Genomic DNA, 18,139 nt, shown 5'->3' with positions numbered 1-18,139 from the left:
AGGGGTATTCTATTTCTCAGTCCTGAAGATATGCAACAGGCAAATAAATCTATGAAAGAAAAAGGTATTAAAGCTGAAGATGTTAAGAATTTACCTCCTATTGAAGAAATACATGGTCTTAATTTACCGCCTGTTGAAGAAACACATACTCCAAATCCATTATCTATTGAAGAAACTCATGGTCTTGATAACCCGACACAGGTAGTAAAGGTAAATTCTCTCTATAGATATGATAAAGCTGAAATCCCATTTACTAAATTTGCTAGCCCATGCTTAGATGAGTTTGATAAATTTATGGCTAAGCAAGAAGATTTTAATGCTTATTTTGGTATACAATTGAAAAATAATTCAAATATGCTTGAACACTTGGGTGATTATATGGCTAATGTTAAAGGTGAACTTAAACTTATTAGTAAGCATGCTTCTATGGTTACCACTCAAGTAGAACAAGTACTTAAAGCTCAAAATGATTTGCTCAATGAATTAAATAGTAAAAAATAATGATCATGTTGTTAGAGTGGCTACTAGAACTGGTAGAATGACTCAGGAACCTTTGTATCCTGAAGGCCACCCTAAGAGAATTGAGCAAGATTCACAGAGAAATAAAATAGATGTACCTAGTTCTTCTAAAAGAAGAAAAAGAAAAATGATAGGACTTTGCATGCTTCTAGTGATCCTATTGTTGAAACACCTGGGAATCCAAATGATATTTCTATTTCTGATGCTGAAAATCAATCTGGAAATGAACCTGAGACTAGTGATAATGTTAATGATAATGTTCATAATGATGCTCAACCTAGTAATGATAATGATGTAGAAATTGAACCTGCTGTTGATCTTGATAACCCACAATCAAAGAATCAACGTTATGATAAGAAAGACTTTGTTGCTAGGAAACATGGTAAATAAAGAGAGCCTTGGGTTCAGAAACCCATGCCTTTTCCTTCCAAGCCATCCAAGAAAAAGGATGATGAGGATTTGGAGCGCTTTGCTGAAATAATTAGACCTATCTCTTTGCGTATGTGATTAACTGATATGCTCAAAACCAATCCTTATGCTAAGTACATGAAGGATATCATTACTAATAAAATAAAGATACCGGAAGCTGAAATTCCACCATGCTTGCTAATTATACTTTTAAAGGTGGAATACCAAAGAAACTTGGAGATCCCGGTGTACCAACTATACCATGCCCCATTAAAAGAAACTATGTTAAAACTGCTTTATGTGATCTTGGAGCCGGTGTTAGTGTTATGCCTCTCTCTTTATATCGTAGACTTGATTTGAATAAGTTGACACCTACTAAAATATCTTTGCAAATGGCTGATAAATCAACTGCTATACCTGTCGGTATTTGTGAGGATGTGCCTGTTGTAGTTGCAAACGTTACTATTTTAACAGACTTTTTTATTCTTGATATTCCCGAGGACGATAGTATGTCTATTATTCTTGGAAGACCCTTTTTGGATACTACAGGGGCTGTTATTGATTGCACTAAAGGCAATGTTACTTTTCATGTTAATGGTAATGAGCATACGGTACACTTTCCAAGGAAACAACCTCAAGTTCATAGTATCAACTCTATTGAAAAAATTCCATCGATTATATTTGGAGGTTTTGAATTTTCTCTTCCTACTGTCAAGAAGAAATATGATATTCTTATTATTGGGGATGTGCATATCCCCGTTGAGATCACATAGTGTTATTCGAAATTTCTCCGGTTCCATGTTATTCGGAATGAGTTCGTTAACAAGACTTGATCAACCTTGTTAGTGGATTCGTTTTGATGATCATGAGATGGATGAAACTAGAAGGCACAACCTTCTGTACCCCACTTTTGCTTTCTGTTATTTATATTAAATAAAATAAATATTTTTCTGTCTGTTATCTGATTATCCGTGCAATATAAAAATACCTCAAAAATAAAAGTTCTCCAAATGCCCTGAAATTTAAATATGATTTTTTCTAGAATACTTAAGGATTTATGGAACTGAGAACACACCAGGGGGGCCAACCACCTGCCCACGAGGGTGGAGGGCGCGCCCACCCCTCTAGGGCGCGCCCCCTGCATCATGGGCCCACGGTGGCCCTCCTCCACTTATTCCTGCACCCACACACTTCATCTTCCTCCCACAAACACGAATATCCAGCTCAAGCACGAGTTCTAGCTCATCTTGCTGCCATTTTCGATCTCCTTGCTCAAAGCACCTCTCACAAAACTGCTTGGGGAGATTGTTCCTTGGTATGTGACTCCTCCATTGGTCCAATTAGTTTTTGTTCTAGTGCTTTATTAATTGCAAATTTTTGCTACTTAGGTGACCCTGTTCTTGAGCTTGCATGTCAAATTTATATGGTCAAAAGTAGTTTTGATGCATGATGTAGGCCCTAGGCACTTGTAGGAGTAGTTGTTATCAATATTATTGAGTTTGGTTTACTTTTATTTTGAAGTTACTAAAAATTTTTAGAATTTTTCAGAGGAAGAAATATGCTTAGGAAAATGTTCCAAGGTGGTTCCTCAAGGAAGCAAGGGCCTAGGCTTGCAATGCGTGATGCCGACGAAGAGCCACCAAGAAACGCTCCAGTGCGTCCTTGTGAATAGCCTTCTGAGAGCTTTATGGATCGAGCGGGAATTAAAGAAGAATTTAATGCATATTTGCGTAACGCTGATTTTGTGAGCTTCGAGGAAGAGAAGTGCAGCCGGTATCACAACCTCACTAGTACCTTTGTGAAGAGGTTTGAATTTTCAACTTCACGTAATTCTCCAACTGTCCTGTTTGATCTTTATGATAAATCTTACACTATGGACTTAGAGGATTTTACCACTGCATGTAAACTTCCACAATGGGGTAGTATAAGGGATCCTCGCAAATCTGAATTTAGAGATTTTCTTGCTAGCATAACTGTGGGAGAATCTAGAGATATCACACAAGCCACCATAGGGAGCATTCACTTTCCTGCTATACATTATTTTGCTCTCTTCATAGGTAGATGCATCAATGGTAAAGATGAGGCATGTCACATGTGTGTCCCTGACCTCAGTATTCTTAAGAGTGCTGTGTTAGGAGACCATTCATATAATTTGGGAGCCATTGTTGCACATAGGTTGCACCTTAATAGATATAATGAAGATTTCTTTGGAGGAATTTATGCAACCTGCATAGCTAATTTTCTTGGTATAGACATACACGGAGATGATATTGAATTACCACCTTCTTATTTAGATTTTAATGCTATGGTTCACCACTAGTTTGTTGAGAGGAACGAATCACCTCTTCAGTATCGACTAATCTTTGACAGACGCCGTGCTGTCCTATTACTCTCCCTGCTCCTGCCTTCTTTGATTATCAGGCAAGAGGAAGATATACTATTACCAGAGAGGAGTGGACTCCGCTCCTCACTCATATATCCTCATGTATCCTGTTTTGTATGCTCGTATATCCTCATGTATCAACTAGGGTTGTCGGTATCTTCCATATTAGGCGGGTTATTCTCAAGAGGAGTGGACTCCGCTCCTCACTCATGAGATAAATGGCTGGTCACCGGGATGCCCAGTCCCATGCTTTATGCAAACTAAATCAAAATAATTGCAAACAAAACTCCCCCTGGGACTCTTGTTAGTTGGAGGCACCCGTTGTTTCAAGCAAGCCATGGATTGATACTTGTTGGTGGAAGGGGAGTATAAACTTTACCATTCTGTTTGGAAACCGCCTATAATGTGTGTAGCATGGAAGATATCGCCATCTCTTGGTTGTTATATTGACAATGAAAGTATACCGCTCAAAATATTATTCACCTCTATTTCAAAACCAAGCTCTGGCGCCTCTACAAATCTCTGCTTCCCTCTGCGAAGGGCCTATCTATTTACTTTTATGCTGAGTCATCATCCTCTTATTAAAAAGCACCAGTTGAAGAGCACCACTGTCATTTGCATTCATTATTGTTAGTTTACATTGCGTATGACTTGATTGGATCTCTTTTACCATGAATTACAATGTCTAGTCAGTCCTTGGTCTTTAAAGGTGCTCTGCATTTATGTTTTGCGGTCTCAAAAAGGGCTAGCAAGATACCATCTTGTTATATCATATTATGATTGTTTTGAAAAAGTGTTGTCATCCGAGATTTATTATTATGGCTCGCTAGTTGATTATGCTATTGATATGAGTAAACTTGAGATCTGAGCGTTATTGTGAATGTGGTTAGTTATAATCTTTGCTGAAAACTTGAATGCTAGCTTTACATATTTACAAGAACAAGAGCAAGCAAAGTTTGTAAAAGTTTTTCTTTATCACTTTCAGTTTGTCAACTGAATTGCTTGAGGACAAGCAAAGATTTAAGCTTGGGGGAGTTGATACGTCTCCAACGTATCTACTTTTCCAAACACTTTTGCCCTTGTTTTGGACTCTAACTTGCATGATTTGAATGGAACTAACCCGGACTGACGCTGTTTTCAGCAGAATTACTATGGTCTTATTTATGTGCAGGAGCAAACGTTCTCGGAATGACCTGAAACTTCACGGAGCCACTTTTCAGAAAATAAGAAAAATACCTGCCAAAGATGAAGGCCAGGGGGCTCACCACCTTGCCACGAGGGTGGGGGGCGCGCCCCCTACCTCGTGGGCCCCCTGTTGCCTCTCCGACTCCAACTCCACCTCCATATATTGAGTTTCGATGAGAAAAAAACAGGGAGAAGAAATCATCGCGTTTTACGATGCGGAGCCGCCGTCAAGCCCTAAAACCTCTCGGGAGGGCTGATTTGGAGTCCGTTCGGGGCTTCGGAGAGGGGAATCCGTTGCCATCATCATCATCAACCATCCTCCATCACCAATTTCATGATGCTCACCGCCGTGCGTGAGTAATTCCATCGTAAGCTTGCTGGACGGTGATGGGTTGGATGGGATCTATCACGTAATCGAGTTAGTTTTGTTAGGGTTTGATCCCTAGTATCCACTATGTTCTGAGATTGATGTTGTTATGACTTTGCTATGCTTAATGCTTGTCACTAGGGCCCGAGTGCCATGATTTCAGATCTGAACCTATTATATTTTCATCAATATATGAGTGTTTTTGATCCTATCTTGCAAGTCTATAGTCCCCTATTATGTGTTATGATCCGTTAACCCCGAAGTGACAATAATCAGGATACTTACCAATGATGACTGTAGTTTGAGGAGTTCATGTATTCACTATGTGTTAATGCTTTGTTCTGGTTCTCTATTAAAAGGAGGCCTTAATATTCCTTAGTTTCCGTAAGGACACCGCTGCCACGGGAGGATAGGACAAAAGATGTCATGCAAGTTATTTTCTATAAGCACATATGACTATGTTCGGAATACATGCCTACATTATATCAATGAACTGGAGTTAGTTCTGTGTCACCCTAGGTTATGACTGTTACATGATGAACCGCATCCAGCATAATTCTCCATCACTGATCCATTGCCTACGAGCTTTCCATATATCGTTCTTCGCTTATTTACTTTTCCGTTGCTATTGCTATCATCACTAGAAAACACCAAAAACATTACTTTTACTATCGTTACCTTTTGCTACTGTTACCACTACTATCATATTACTTTGCTACTAAATACTTTGCTGCAGATATTAAGTTTCCAGGTGTGGTTAAATTGACAACTCAGCTGCTAATACTTGAGAATATTTTTTGGCTCCCCTTGTGTCGAATCAATAAATTTGGGTTGAATACTTTACCCTCGAAAACTGTTGCGACCCCCTATACTTGTGGTTATCAACCGCAGCCGCGCCGGGCCGGGGCCCCAAACCCGCGCCGCCGGCCAGAAAAGAGGCGAAATCCGGTCGGGACGCAACACCACCACCGCCACCATGCCACCGACGACGAGCGCATCAGCCGCCGCGCGCCGCCGGCAGGCCCTTGCTGCTCCCGACCCGCGCCGCGAGCAGCCGCCACCGCGCAGATCTGGCGTGCCATCCCCGCCGCCGCAGCAACCCCCGCACGCCCCGCCACCAACCACACCGCCCGATGCCCGACAGGAACACCGGAACCCACCACGACCCCGTGCGCCGCCGCACCGCGACGCCCGACGCCCGCGCCACGCCCAGGTGGAGGGGCTGCGCCGCGCCAACCCTAGCCACCATGGGAACGCGAGGGCCCCGCCGCCGCCGGCTCCGGTCGGGCTTTGCCCGTTCGAGCCCCAGGGCGGCGGCGGGGGAGGCGGGGGAGGGAGGGGAGGGGGCTAGAGGCACCGGATTTGGAGCCCCCCGGTCGCCGTGCGGGGGCGACCCGGGAGGGAGCAGAGGGAGGAAAGGTCGAAGGGGTCGGTCAAACTGTGGGAGCGCGTCTACTTGGTCACCTTGTGATGGGCTGTTATAAATATGGTTGGTAACCAGCCGCAATGCATTGATATGAAGCACCCCAATCCTATTTGGGTGGCAACATTATAATTGTCGATGTGGATATGTAGAAATGATGTGATATTTGGCAAAACAAAATTTCTTCTCACCTACAAGTTGTGTACTCATGTACATACTGCATTGTGCCTACTCCTTACTTTATCGGTTAAGTGCACATGGAAGTTTTTAAGGCACACATACCCAAGTGGAAGGGGAAACCAAGTAGGTGTTTATTCACCATGAATGGAGGTTTGGTTTTTAGTTCGATCCTTCATCACATTATGTCACCCTCTTTTTTTACCATACTTCTGTAAAATAACTTTCATGGGTTTTGTGCATATTGTTATGAGGTGGGTCGTGAACTCTAAGTGGTTGTGTCGCATTGATACCACTTACTGAGAAAATAAAGACTCCTTTATCAAAATACTAGTATAGAAAAGTACGAGTTGATAGAAACCAATCAACCTTAGATTTTTATCTGTTTCTTATTGAACGCCTTAAGAATTAAGTTGGACCTCTGCAAATCCTGCAATATCCGAGTCAATAATAAAATTTACTTTCCTCCACAACACAGTTAAAAGATATTTAATTAAGATATGCATGAAACACTTTCTATGCTTGTAAATATATGATATTTAGGTATTAACGATCTCTATTATGCATTTCTGACCATTTTCTGTACATAAGCATTAGCAAACTTGATGTAATTGGAAATATTGTTGTGAATCTAATGATACTATAATCACCTTGTATTGCTCGATCAACTCTGGACATGTATAGCTAGGAATGAGATGCATCAGGAATACTTTGAGCACAATAAGATGATCAGCGACGTGACCATTAATGGTCACTGGGATCGAAAACCCCATCGATTTGTCAGCATGTCATTCCATCCCAGCACTAAGGATTAGGCCACTGCCGAAAAATTTGTCGGGTGCCGCCGGATGACACCGGCGAAATATGAAGCTGATTCATATGAGAGCCGGGCGATGGAGTTCAGCAAAGCTCCTCCAAGAAAAATCATGGAGAGGAATCTTTGCAACGACTTTGTTGGAGCGTGTAAAAACGATCCGGCTGGCCGCACCAAATACGTTTGTTGGGTGTACCAGCATGTCGGCTCTATCGTAACAGACATGTTTGGTTGGTAAAAATAGATCTATTCCTTGGCGCAGTGTGTTTAGAGAAACTTTTCCTGCTCTGCCTTTTCTGCTGGGTATGTCACGTTCAGAAATCTGGGTGATCTCTGTGTCTTTCTAGGTGATGTTTGGTCTGTTGTTTCTGAGTTTTATTCGTCTTGTACTCATCGATGGTCATGTTGTTGTGTGTTCATTTTTATTTTTATTTTTTTGCGGGAATTGTTGTGTGTTCATTAATAGCATGAGGGGAAATGCCACGCTGCACACACACACCGACACGGTGGCAGCTGCTCCTTGCTATCAACGAACAGGATGTCGCCAAGATTCGCGTCGGAGACCATGTTTAGGCCAACTTCACCGCGCGACCCTATCTTGTCCGGCCTCGTCTGTTTGGGGTAAAACGGACAAACGAGACGGCCCAGCGCGTGACGGCCCGGAACCATCTTGTCCGTTTTGTGTCCGGGCCGACCCATTTCGAGCGCAAACTTGCGCCGGGTTTAGGTCGCGACGGACACCAAACGGACGCGCGCCTCGTCCGCGTCGGGGCCGCGTGGCAGGCGGCCACCTACATCCCACCCACCCACATCAATGCGCACGAGCGGACGGTCCCACCTGTCATCCGCACATCGAAAGGTCGCCGTCTTTTTTTAAGTGAGAAGCGTGGACGGGTCGTCGTCCACACTGCCCCACTCCACCCCGCGACCTCCTCGAAATCCGACAGCGCCGAACCCAAACCCTAGCCAAGAACTCGCCGGCCGGCCGCCCGCAGCCATGGGCCTTTGGAACTACGGCCGCAAAGGCAAGCACGACCAGGAGGCTGGTTCCTCGTCGGGACGCCGCCGCGGCTCGGTGAAGAAGGAGGAGCCCGCGTCGCCATCGCCACCATGTCGGGCCCCCGCGCCGCCCGCGTTCTCCATCGCGCCCACGGCCGCCGGCGAGCGTGACCGACACTACATCGAGGTGGCCGTCTGCCGCTGGTATTGGGAGACGAGGACGCCGCTGCCCTGGAGCGACGTCCACCTCCCCAATAACTGGCACCTGTCGGCCGACCGAGTGCCGATCCCGCCCGTCCCGCAGAGTGGTCGTGCGCGCCGCCAGGAGATCGAACGCCGCCGCCGCCTCCTCCCGGACGACCTCTACTACGACGAGAGGTACGCCCCCGACTCGCCATTGTGGGACACTTGGCTCCGCGATGAGCACGACGTGCGGCGGGCGTCGTTTTTCGCCGGCACGTCGACGGGGCCGCGGCGGCCACGTGAGCCCCGAGCGGCTCCCCAGGCGCGCGGGCATACGCAGGTGCGCGGCCTGGCGCCCACGCCGTCGCCGTCGCCATCTCCATCGCCACCCCCACCTCCTCGCATGACGGCGGAGGAGGAGGCCCGGCTCATGGCGCGTGTGCTGGAGGACTCCAAGCACACGCACGACGAGCGCCAATGGGTGGACCTCGAGGAGACGATGGCCCTCTCTGCGGCCGGCGACATCACCATCCCCGAGCAGGAGATGGCGCCGAAGGAGGAGGTCGTGGAGGAGCCGCCGGTGGCCGCGTTCCACCCTGACCTGGTGGGCCAGGGGTGGAGCTGGTCGTGCTCCGCTGAGCAGATGGCGGCCGCCTTGGGGGTCGTGAACTGGTGCCCCACGCCGCCGCGGTCGCCGGAGCGGGAGGCCTCGCCTCGGGAGGAGGTGGTGCAGGCACCGGCCACCTTCCAGCCCGCCGCCCCCGTGCACCACGGACCGCCGGCCCACCTGTGGACGCCGCCGGACTACGTCGATCTCGTTAGCGACGACGACGACACCGGCGGCCAGTGAAGACGGCGACGGCCACGGCATCGACGGGCGCGGCAGGAGCGCGCGGGAGGCGTTTTTTATTTTGGTTTTATGTTAATTATGAAACTGAGCCGTTTAAATGGACTGAGAAACTGGGCCATTTTGTGGCCGTAACCCCTATATATGTTTTATGTTTTTTTAGTCATTTCATTTAAGTTTTTTAATTTTTTTTATTCACGCCCATCTTGGATAGGTTTTGGGGTGCGGCCGCGCGTTGGGCGCAACCATAACCCATCGGATAAACGCGAACATGGGCGAACCCATCAGCGTCCCAAAAGGACAAAATCCGGCCAAATCGGACATCCGTTTAGAGTCGTACAGTGAAGATGGCCTTAGCAGCGTGTCAGTGGTATTTAGCAGATGGGCCATAGCAGGAGATGGTAGACCAGAAGTTACAGCACCGAGCCCACCAAGGTGACTTTTGCGCGACAGAAAGTCCACAAGTTGCAGTACCGTTGAGCGGAGACAGCAATCGGGGTCGCCACGGGAGCCAAGCTCTGGGAAATCCAGTTTGCAGTCAAGAACACGCGCATGGTGTGCATGCTGAGGCCTGAGGCTTGCACTTTTTGCTGTTGCACACGCAGACAACACGCGGCTGAAAGTGAAGCATGGCCTGCGACGAACCGTCATGAAATTGGCACCGCGCCCGTGCTAGTGCTTCTGCTGTCTATTTGGTTGAAATGAAGCAAAAAATTCATCTTTGTTGAAACGGATGCCATTTTCTTTGGATAGAAGAATTAACCGGAAGTGTTTATTGGATCCAATTTCTTCTTTTCTTCTGGTCGAAATGGAGTACAAAATTTATGTTTGTTGGGCGTAGTGATACTATTATTACTGACAAAAGAACAACAGTTCAGAAACATACAGAAAGTGCGGAGTGCTAGCTTAGAGGAACATAGCACACATGTGCATACACTGACAGCATCTCCGGCATTTTTTCAGCCTCGTGGGGTTGGCCTGGCGATATTTTTGACATGAGGGCGGGATTTTTCCCAGCCGTCCCCCTCCGCCATGCTCACCCACACAGCAATCGCGAGTCCGCCGCCTCACCGCCCGCGTCGCGAAAGCTGGCGCTGCGGTCCCCATCTCCACCGCCATCTCTGGCCACCGCCGCATGTTCCCCTCGCTCGCGTCGTCCGGCGAGGAGGCTATCGATGCCGCGGGCGTGCTGCACGCCCCTTTCTCCGATGGCTACGACGAGGGGTTCAATCCACGGGTGCACGACATGCGCTCCTTCACCGCGCGCGCCTGCACGGTCTGGTGCGAGACGCTCGCCGGCGTCGTCGTCCGCCTCGCCGAGCGTGGGCTGGGTGCTCGAGGTCGCGCGCGCCAGCGGCATCACCTCGCCCCTCTTTTGGATCCAGCCGGCCGCCGTGTTCGCGGTGTACTACCACTACTTCCACGGCCACGACGCCGTCGTCACTTCCTGCGCCAACGACCCTGAACGCGACGCCGTCATCCAACTGCCGGGTCTACCGCCGCTCAAGTCCCGCACGCTCCGGCCGCGATCTCTCCTTCTCCAACCTCGTCGACACCGTCAGGCCGCCGACCACCAACGCCGGCCACGCCTCGGCGTCGTCGACTGACACCAATCGGGGTCGAAGCAGAGGCTGCCGAGCAGAGGCGAGAGGAGGCCCCGACGCCGAAGCAGCAGCGGCAGGCGGCGGTGAAGGAGAAGAGGAGGCGGCGGAGCGACAACAGGGCAGCTGCGGCAGAGGCATGAACGGGAACAGCATGCGGGGAAGAGCACGGAGAGCGGGAGGACGAAGGCGGCGGCGATGCGGGCGTGGAGTGGCCGGGGAGGCTGACTGTGGGCCAAACATATGCAAAACCTACGCTCTCCTCCCCTCTAAGGACATATTTTTCCCTAAGTGTTTTGATGATTGATGACAACGCATTTCGGACTAATCGTGTGCCATGAGTATTCCAGACACTTCTTTGCTAGGCACAAGACGATTAGGTGCCCCTCGAAGACTGACGAAGACGGCGTCTTTTCTACGTTTCTTTTTGACGGATTTGAGTCGTAGGAAAGCCGTACTATTAAGAGGGGGTCCGCGTTGGAAAGGTTTGGGTGGAATCATCACGTACACGTCTCCTTCTTATCCCCTCCTTCTTCCTTGGAGCTTCCTTCATTTTCTTGCCTCCCTTGTCTCGCTGCCGTTGTTGGTTGCGGTAGTACTGCTCCTGGGTCAACGGTAGTACCGTAGGCATCCGCGGTAGTACCGCGCGGTGGCGCGGCAGTACCGCAAGTGCCCACGGTAGTACCGCTCCCCTGGAGCCGCACTACCGCTGCCCACCTGGCTAGTGCCGCCCCCTTGCGGTAGTAGGAGCGGATGTAATTTTTTACATCCGCACCTACCGCGGTAGTACCGCTTTCGCCGTGCGGTAGTACCGCGCTATGCGGTCAGGCAGTAGTACCGCCCCTCGGCAGTACTAGTGTGTTGGGTTTTTGCTACTTCCGTTTCTTTGCGGAAGTAGGCACGGAAGTTTCCCTTCTTCCCTGGCTGGGACTTTTGCCTCGCGGTAGTACCGTATGGGGGGCGCGGTAGTACCGCGCGTGCGGAAGTTCCGCCCCCAGCTTCTGTGCGTCTGTTTATCGGTTCTGTGCTGGGGTTGCGGCAGTACCGTGGGTCGGTACGGTAGTACCGCACAGCCGTGCGGTAGTACCCCTTGGTTGCAAGAAGTAGTACCGCGCGGCCTTGCGGTAGTACCGCTGGCCAGGCGCGGTAGTACCGCTGGCCGTGGGCTGGTTGGTGGGTAACGGTTGGATCTTTTCCACACACTATATAAGGGATCCCCTTCTTCCCCGTTGACTCACCTCTTCCATTACGAAGCTCCATTACTTGCTCCAAGCTCCATTTTCGCCCGATCTCACTCCCTAGCCAACCAAACTTGTTGATTTGCTCGGGAGTGGTTGAGAAGGCCCCGATCTACACTTCCACCAAGAGAGATTTGATTTCCCCCACTAATCCTTTGCGGATCTTGTTACTCTTGGGTGTTTGAGCATCCTAGACGGTTGAGGTCACCGCGAAGCCATAGTCCATTGTGGTGAAGCTTCGTGGTGTCGTTGGGAGCCTCCAATTGAGTTGTGGAGATTGCCCCAACCTCGTTTGTAAAGGTTCGGTCGCCGCCTCCAAGGGCACCAATAGTGGAATCACGACATCTCGCATTGTGTGAGGGCTTGAGGAGATTATAGTGGCCCTAGTGGCTTCTTGGGGAGCATTGTGCCTCCACACCGCTCCAACGGAGACGTACTTCCTCTCAAAGGGAAGGAACTTCGGTAACACATCCTCGTCTCCACCGTCTCCACTCTTGGTTATCTCGTGCCTTTACTTGTGGAAACTTATTTGTTTCATATATCTTGCTTGCTTGTGTTCCTATCCGTATTGCATCATATAGGTTGCTCACCTAGTTGCATATGTAGACAACCTACTTTGATGCAAAGTTTAAATTGCTAAAGAAAAGCTAAAAATTGTTAGTTGCCTATTCACCCCCCTCTAGTCAACCATATCGATCCTTTCAATTGGTATCAGAGCCTCGTCTCTTTATTAAGGACTTTACCGTCCAAAGAGTATGGTTGATACCGTAGACGGTGTGGAGGAACACTCCAGTGTGAATCCTATCTCGTCTACGGGCGATGGGGGAACCTCGGTCTCTCGTGAGGAGTTCAATTGGCCTTGGAGACATTGAAAACCTCCATGACGACCGAAGTTGAGAGCATGTTTACTAAATTTCTTGAGGGGCTTAAACTATCCACCGCACCGTTAAAAGTGGGTGATCCCGCCAACAAGGTGACGGATGCTATCCCCGACAAGGGGGGAGCTAGTAGTGAAAAGGCTCCTTCTTCTAGTGGTAAGAAAGGCACCGGCATCTTTCCCATGTGGAACCACCACTTGTTTATGGTGGACCGATTCCTTCCACTCATTTGAATCATGCCGGTCCTCCTCCTATGATTGTGAAAAATAAGGACTTTGATTCTTGGGTTTACCGCTTTAATCGTCATTTAAATCATGTGAACACTAACCTTTGGAGAATCATTGAAGAATGTTTTTATCCGCATGATCCAAGCAACTTCACTCCTCGAGAAGCCGCGGATAATCAATTCAATGAGAATGCTCTCTTCATCATTCAAGATGCAATTCCACCCGAAGACCTACCTCATCTTCGTCCCTTCACCTTGGCCAAAGATGCATGACATTGTGTTGTCTCTCTCTACCGGGGAAGCGCAAGCATTCAACGCTTCAATTATGAAGTGGTACAAGATGAGGTCGATGAGTTTGCACTGAAATAAGATGAAGAACCTCGTGAGCTTTATCGGAGAGTGACCAAACTCACGGTCTCACTACGAGATCACGGGAGCAAGGACACGGATGACAATTGGATCAAGCGAAAATTCCTCAAGGCAATGATGCCCTATCACAAGGCCATGTCCTCCGTCATTCGTCAAAGACCGGACTTCCACACTTTGACCTCAAGTGAAGTGTTGGATGAGTTTGTGGCCATGAACATTTTGGACAAGACCGCCGACAATGCGGTGCTCCATTCTCAACGGGCAAAGAAGCCTAACATTGCATTGAAGGCCAAGCTCACCATGGAAGAAGAAGAAGAGGAAGAAGAGGAGAGCAACCCCGAAGATACGAAGTATGCATATCATGAACACATGGCACTTGCTTCAAGGCAATTTTGGAGTAAGAAAAACTCGAGGCCAAACTTTAGCAAAAGAAACTCGAGTGCCACAAGGGGCAAGCAACGTGTAAGGACTAGCTACAATTGCGGCAACGTGAGTCATTTCGTTGCGGAATGCCCGTATGAGAAGAGGGAAGACAATGGTGGCAAGCTCATCTGAAAGGACAAGGCCAAGTCGTTCCCCAACACGAACAACTTCACCAAGAAGACTCCTCCCAAGGTTTTGGTTGTGCAAGAAGAGTACAATGAGGATGATGAAGATGGTGAGTCAGTTGCCATGGCCTCTGTTGCCATTGCAACAACGTCACGGGTGTCTCTCTTCGACTCACCCAACGAGAGCATCACCGCCAAGTGCCTCATGGATAAAGCCACCAACAAGGTAACCTCCAACATCAAAACTACCATCATTAATCATCCTTTCCCGACGGATAGCATTAATGAATTTGAGGGAGCTAATGTGGAGGCTAACGAGTTTGAGGCCTTTATGGGCAAACTCAAAGGAAAATCCAAGAAGCACTTTGTTGCTCTCTTGGAACAACTTGGTGAAGCCAATGACATGATCGAGGCTCACGAAGACACCATCTCTAAGATGGAAGGGCATAGTCGTGACTATGCCGATGAGATTTCGGATCTTTCCAATTCTCTTCAGGAAGAGCGTGGTTTTCGTTTGGCTCTTGAGGAGTCACACAACGTTGATCATGCTAAGTTAAAGAAAGATTATGATCATGTCCTCATTGTTTCTCGTGTGCTAAATTCCGAGAAGGCCAAACTCGGGGTTGATCTTGCTAGACTCAAAGAGGAGTTTGATATACTTGACAAGGCCCACAAGGCCTTGAAGGGTATTCACGCTAGTATCAAGGAGTCTCATGATCAACTCCAAGTGAAGCTAACTAAGGAGAAAGCAACTTTTCCTCATATGGTTCTAATTGATAATGCAAATGCTACTAACCCGTGTTGTGAGCATATACATCTTGTTGAGAAAAATGCAAAGTTGAAGGAGCAACTTGAGAGAGGTCTTGCGACTTGCATACAAGGCAAGAAGAACCTCAACGATCTCTTGATCAACCAAAAGGGAGGTGTGGCCAAGGAAGGGGTTGGGTACGTGCCCGACTCCAAGAACAAGAAGAAGAATGACAAGACCAAACGACCTCCTCCCCTCATGCAAACTTTTGTGAGGGAGGGAGAGAGTGCCCCCGAGGAGAAGAAGAAGAACAATGTCAAGAAGGGCAATGTCACCCCTCTCAACAAAGCCGGCGATTTTAACCCTTCTTATGTGTTATGTCGTGCTAGTGATGGGCATGTTTATGCCAAATTTGTTGGTTCTCTTCATGAGTACATTGAATGGTCTGTTTGGGTTCCTAAGACCCTTGTTACTAACATCAAAGGACCCATTACAAAATGGGTACCTAAAACCAAGCATTGATCTCTTGTAGGTGTTTGCTTCCAGTGGTGGATCATGGTTGCTCGATAGCGGAGCTACAAATCATATGACCGGAAGGAAGGACTTGGTGGTGGACGTGCACAAAGTTCCATCTATGCCCACCAATGTCGAGTGGGGTGACGCCTCATCTTCTAAGGTATTGGGACTTGGCAAAGTGGTCATCTCTCATGATCTCACGATCGAGAAGGTCATGCTTGTTGAGTCCCTTGCATACAATTTACTTTCCGTTCGTCAACTTGCTATCATGGGCTTTGCCACTTTCTTTGATATCGATACCATGGCCCTCTTGTGGAGCAAGACTCTTAAAGTAGTTTTTGTTGGGCATGCCGAGAACGGTCTCTATGTGATTAACTTTTCAGAGCGACCCACTAAGACCGCGACATGCCTAATGGCTAAAGTTGATGTGGGATGGCTTTGGCATCGCCGTTTAGCCCATGTCAATATGATATCTTTGCAAAGTCTCCTCAAGGGGGACCATGTCCGTGGACTAATGAATGTTAGTTTTACTAAAGATCGTGCTTGCAGTGCCTGTATCGAAGGAAAGCTACATGAGAAGGCTCACCCTCCCACGACTATCATTTATTCAAAGAGGCCTTTGGAGCTCCTTCACATGGATCTCTTTGGGCCTCCATCCTTCGATAGTCTTGGAGGTAGGAAGTATTGCTTGGTGATTGTGGATGACTACTCAAGGTACACGTGGGTGTATTTCTTCAAGAGGAAGAGCGAGACCCAACAAACCGTCGTTGACTTTGTAAATGAAGCTCAACGTCAACACAATGCAAAGATCTTGACAATAAGAAGTGACAACGGCACCGAGTTCAAGAACTACACCTTGGATGAGTTTCTTAGTGATGAGGGAATCAAACATCAATATTCCGCACCCTACACCCCTCAACAAAATGGTGTTGCGGAGAGGAAGAACCGGACGTTGATGGATGCGGCAAGGACCATGATGGCGGAGTTCAAGTCTCCGTACAACTTTTGGGCCGAAGCCATCAACATCGCATGTCATGCATCCAATCGGCTCTACCTCCACAAGGGCTTGAACAAGACTCCATATGAGATACTCACCGGTAACAAGCCCAACCTCAAGTACTTCCGGGTATTCGGGTGTAAGTGTTTCATTCTCAAGAAAGGTGTTCAGTTGTCTAAATTTGAGGCTAGAGCTTATGAGGGCATATTTGTTGGTTATGCTACAAACTCTCATGCTTACCGTGTCCTCAATAAATCCACGGGACTTATTGAGGAGACGTGTAACGTGGAGTTTGATGAGAATAACGGCTCCCAAGTGGAGCAAAGTGGCACTTGTAATATAGGTGATGAAATTCCTCCTCAAGCCATAAGAAGAATGGGTGTTGGTTTTATCCTACCCATTGAGGAACCCCTTGTGGCCAAAGGAGAAGGACAATACTCCACTCAAGTGGAGCCATCACCAACCCAAGGCCCACACGCTTCCGAAGAACAAAGTGAAGGCCCTCAACCTCATGAACAAGACCAAGGGCAAGATCATACTCAAGACGGTGTGGACACACCAAGTGATGCCCAAGGTCAAGTTCTCTCCCCCGAGCAAGTTCATGACGGCGCTCAAGATGATCAAGTAACCGCTCCTCAACTCACCACCGAGGAGGAATTAAAGCGTCGTGCCGCCAAGGTTGCTTCCAAGCTCTCCACCAAGGATCATCTCATGACGAATGTGCTTGGAAGCTTAAGAAAGGGGGTAAGCACTCGTAGACAATTAGCAAATTATTGTCAGCATCACGCATTTGTCTCTTGTGTGGAACCCCACAAGGTCTATGAAGCGCTAGAAGATCTGGATTGGCTCAATGCCATGCATGAAGAACTCAACAACTTCGAGCGCAACAAAGTGTGGAGATTGGTGCCAAGACCGACCGGGAATCACAATGTCATAGGAACCAAGTGGATATTTAAGAACAAGCAAGATGCCCATGGGATCATCATTCATAACAAGGCTCGTTTGGTAGCACAAGGCTACTCCCAAGTCGAGGGTATCGACTACGGTGAAACCTTTGCTCCCGTTGCTCGTCTTGAATCCATTCGCATGTTGATTGCATATGCTTCTCATCACAACTTTAAGTTACAACAAATGGATGTGAAGAGTGCCTTTCTTAATGGTCCTATTAATGAATTGGTTTACGTCAAGCAACCCCCCGGGTTCGAGGATCCCTACTTTCCCGATCATGTGTATCAACTCGATAAGGCACTCTATGGCCTTAAACAAGCCCCACGTGCGTGGTATGACCACCTTACCGAGTTGTTACAAGACCGTGGTTTTGAAGTTGGGCTAATCGACCCCACTCTTTTTACTAAGAAGGTCAAAGGGGAGTTGTTTGTGTGCCAATTATATGTTGATGATATTATCTTTGGTTCTCCTAACAAAGCTTTCAATGAGGAATTTGCCGCTCTCATGACCTCAAAGTTCGAGATGTCCTCCATGGGAGAGTTGAAGTTCTTTCTAGGGTTCGAAGTGAAGCAAAGAAGAGAAGGAACCTTCATCAATCAATCCAAATACACTCAAGACATGCTCAAGAGATTTAAGCTAAGTGACGTCAAGCCGGCTTCCACTCCAATGCCCACCAAGTGCCAACTTGACTTAGATCCCAATGGTAAAGTGGTGGATCAAAAGGTATATCGTTCCATGATTGGTTCCTTGCTTTACCTTTGTGCA

General features: G+C 48.0%; 1 protein-coding gene across 1 annotated transcript; it reads left to right on the top strand.

The window, feature by feature from the left end:
* Window positions 1-8,273: 8,273 nt before the first annotated feature.
* Window positions 8,274-9,308, top strand: LOC147958499 (uncharacterized). The gene has a single exon (XM_087532166.1). It carries the CDS (start codon window positions 8,274-8,276, stop codon window positions 9,306-9,308), a length of 1,035 nt encoding a protein of 344 aa, XP_087388292.1.
* The last annotated feature ends 8,831 nt before the right edge of the window (window positions 9,309-18,139 follow it).

Source organism: Triticum urartu, chromosome 7A, assembly GCF_056163025.1.
Source record: "Triticum urartu cultivar PI428250 chromosome 7A, HENAU_Tu73, whole genome shotgun sequence".
NCBI classification, from domain to species: Eukaryota; Viridiplantae; Streptophyta; class Magnoliopsida; order Poales; family Poaceae; genus Triticum; species Triticum urartu.
The sequence above is the reverse complement of the archived record's forward strand: the minus strand, read 5'-3'. Positions and strand labels throughout refer to the sequence as shown.

What these genes read in the sequence shown, in the direction of transcription:
- LOC147958499 (XM_087532166.1), top strand. Translation starts at nt 8,274, where the DNA reads ATGGGCCTTTGGAACTACGGCCGCAAAGGCAAGCACGACCAGGAGGCT.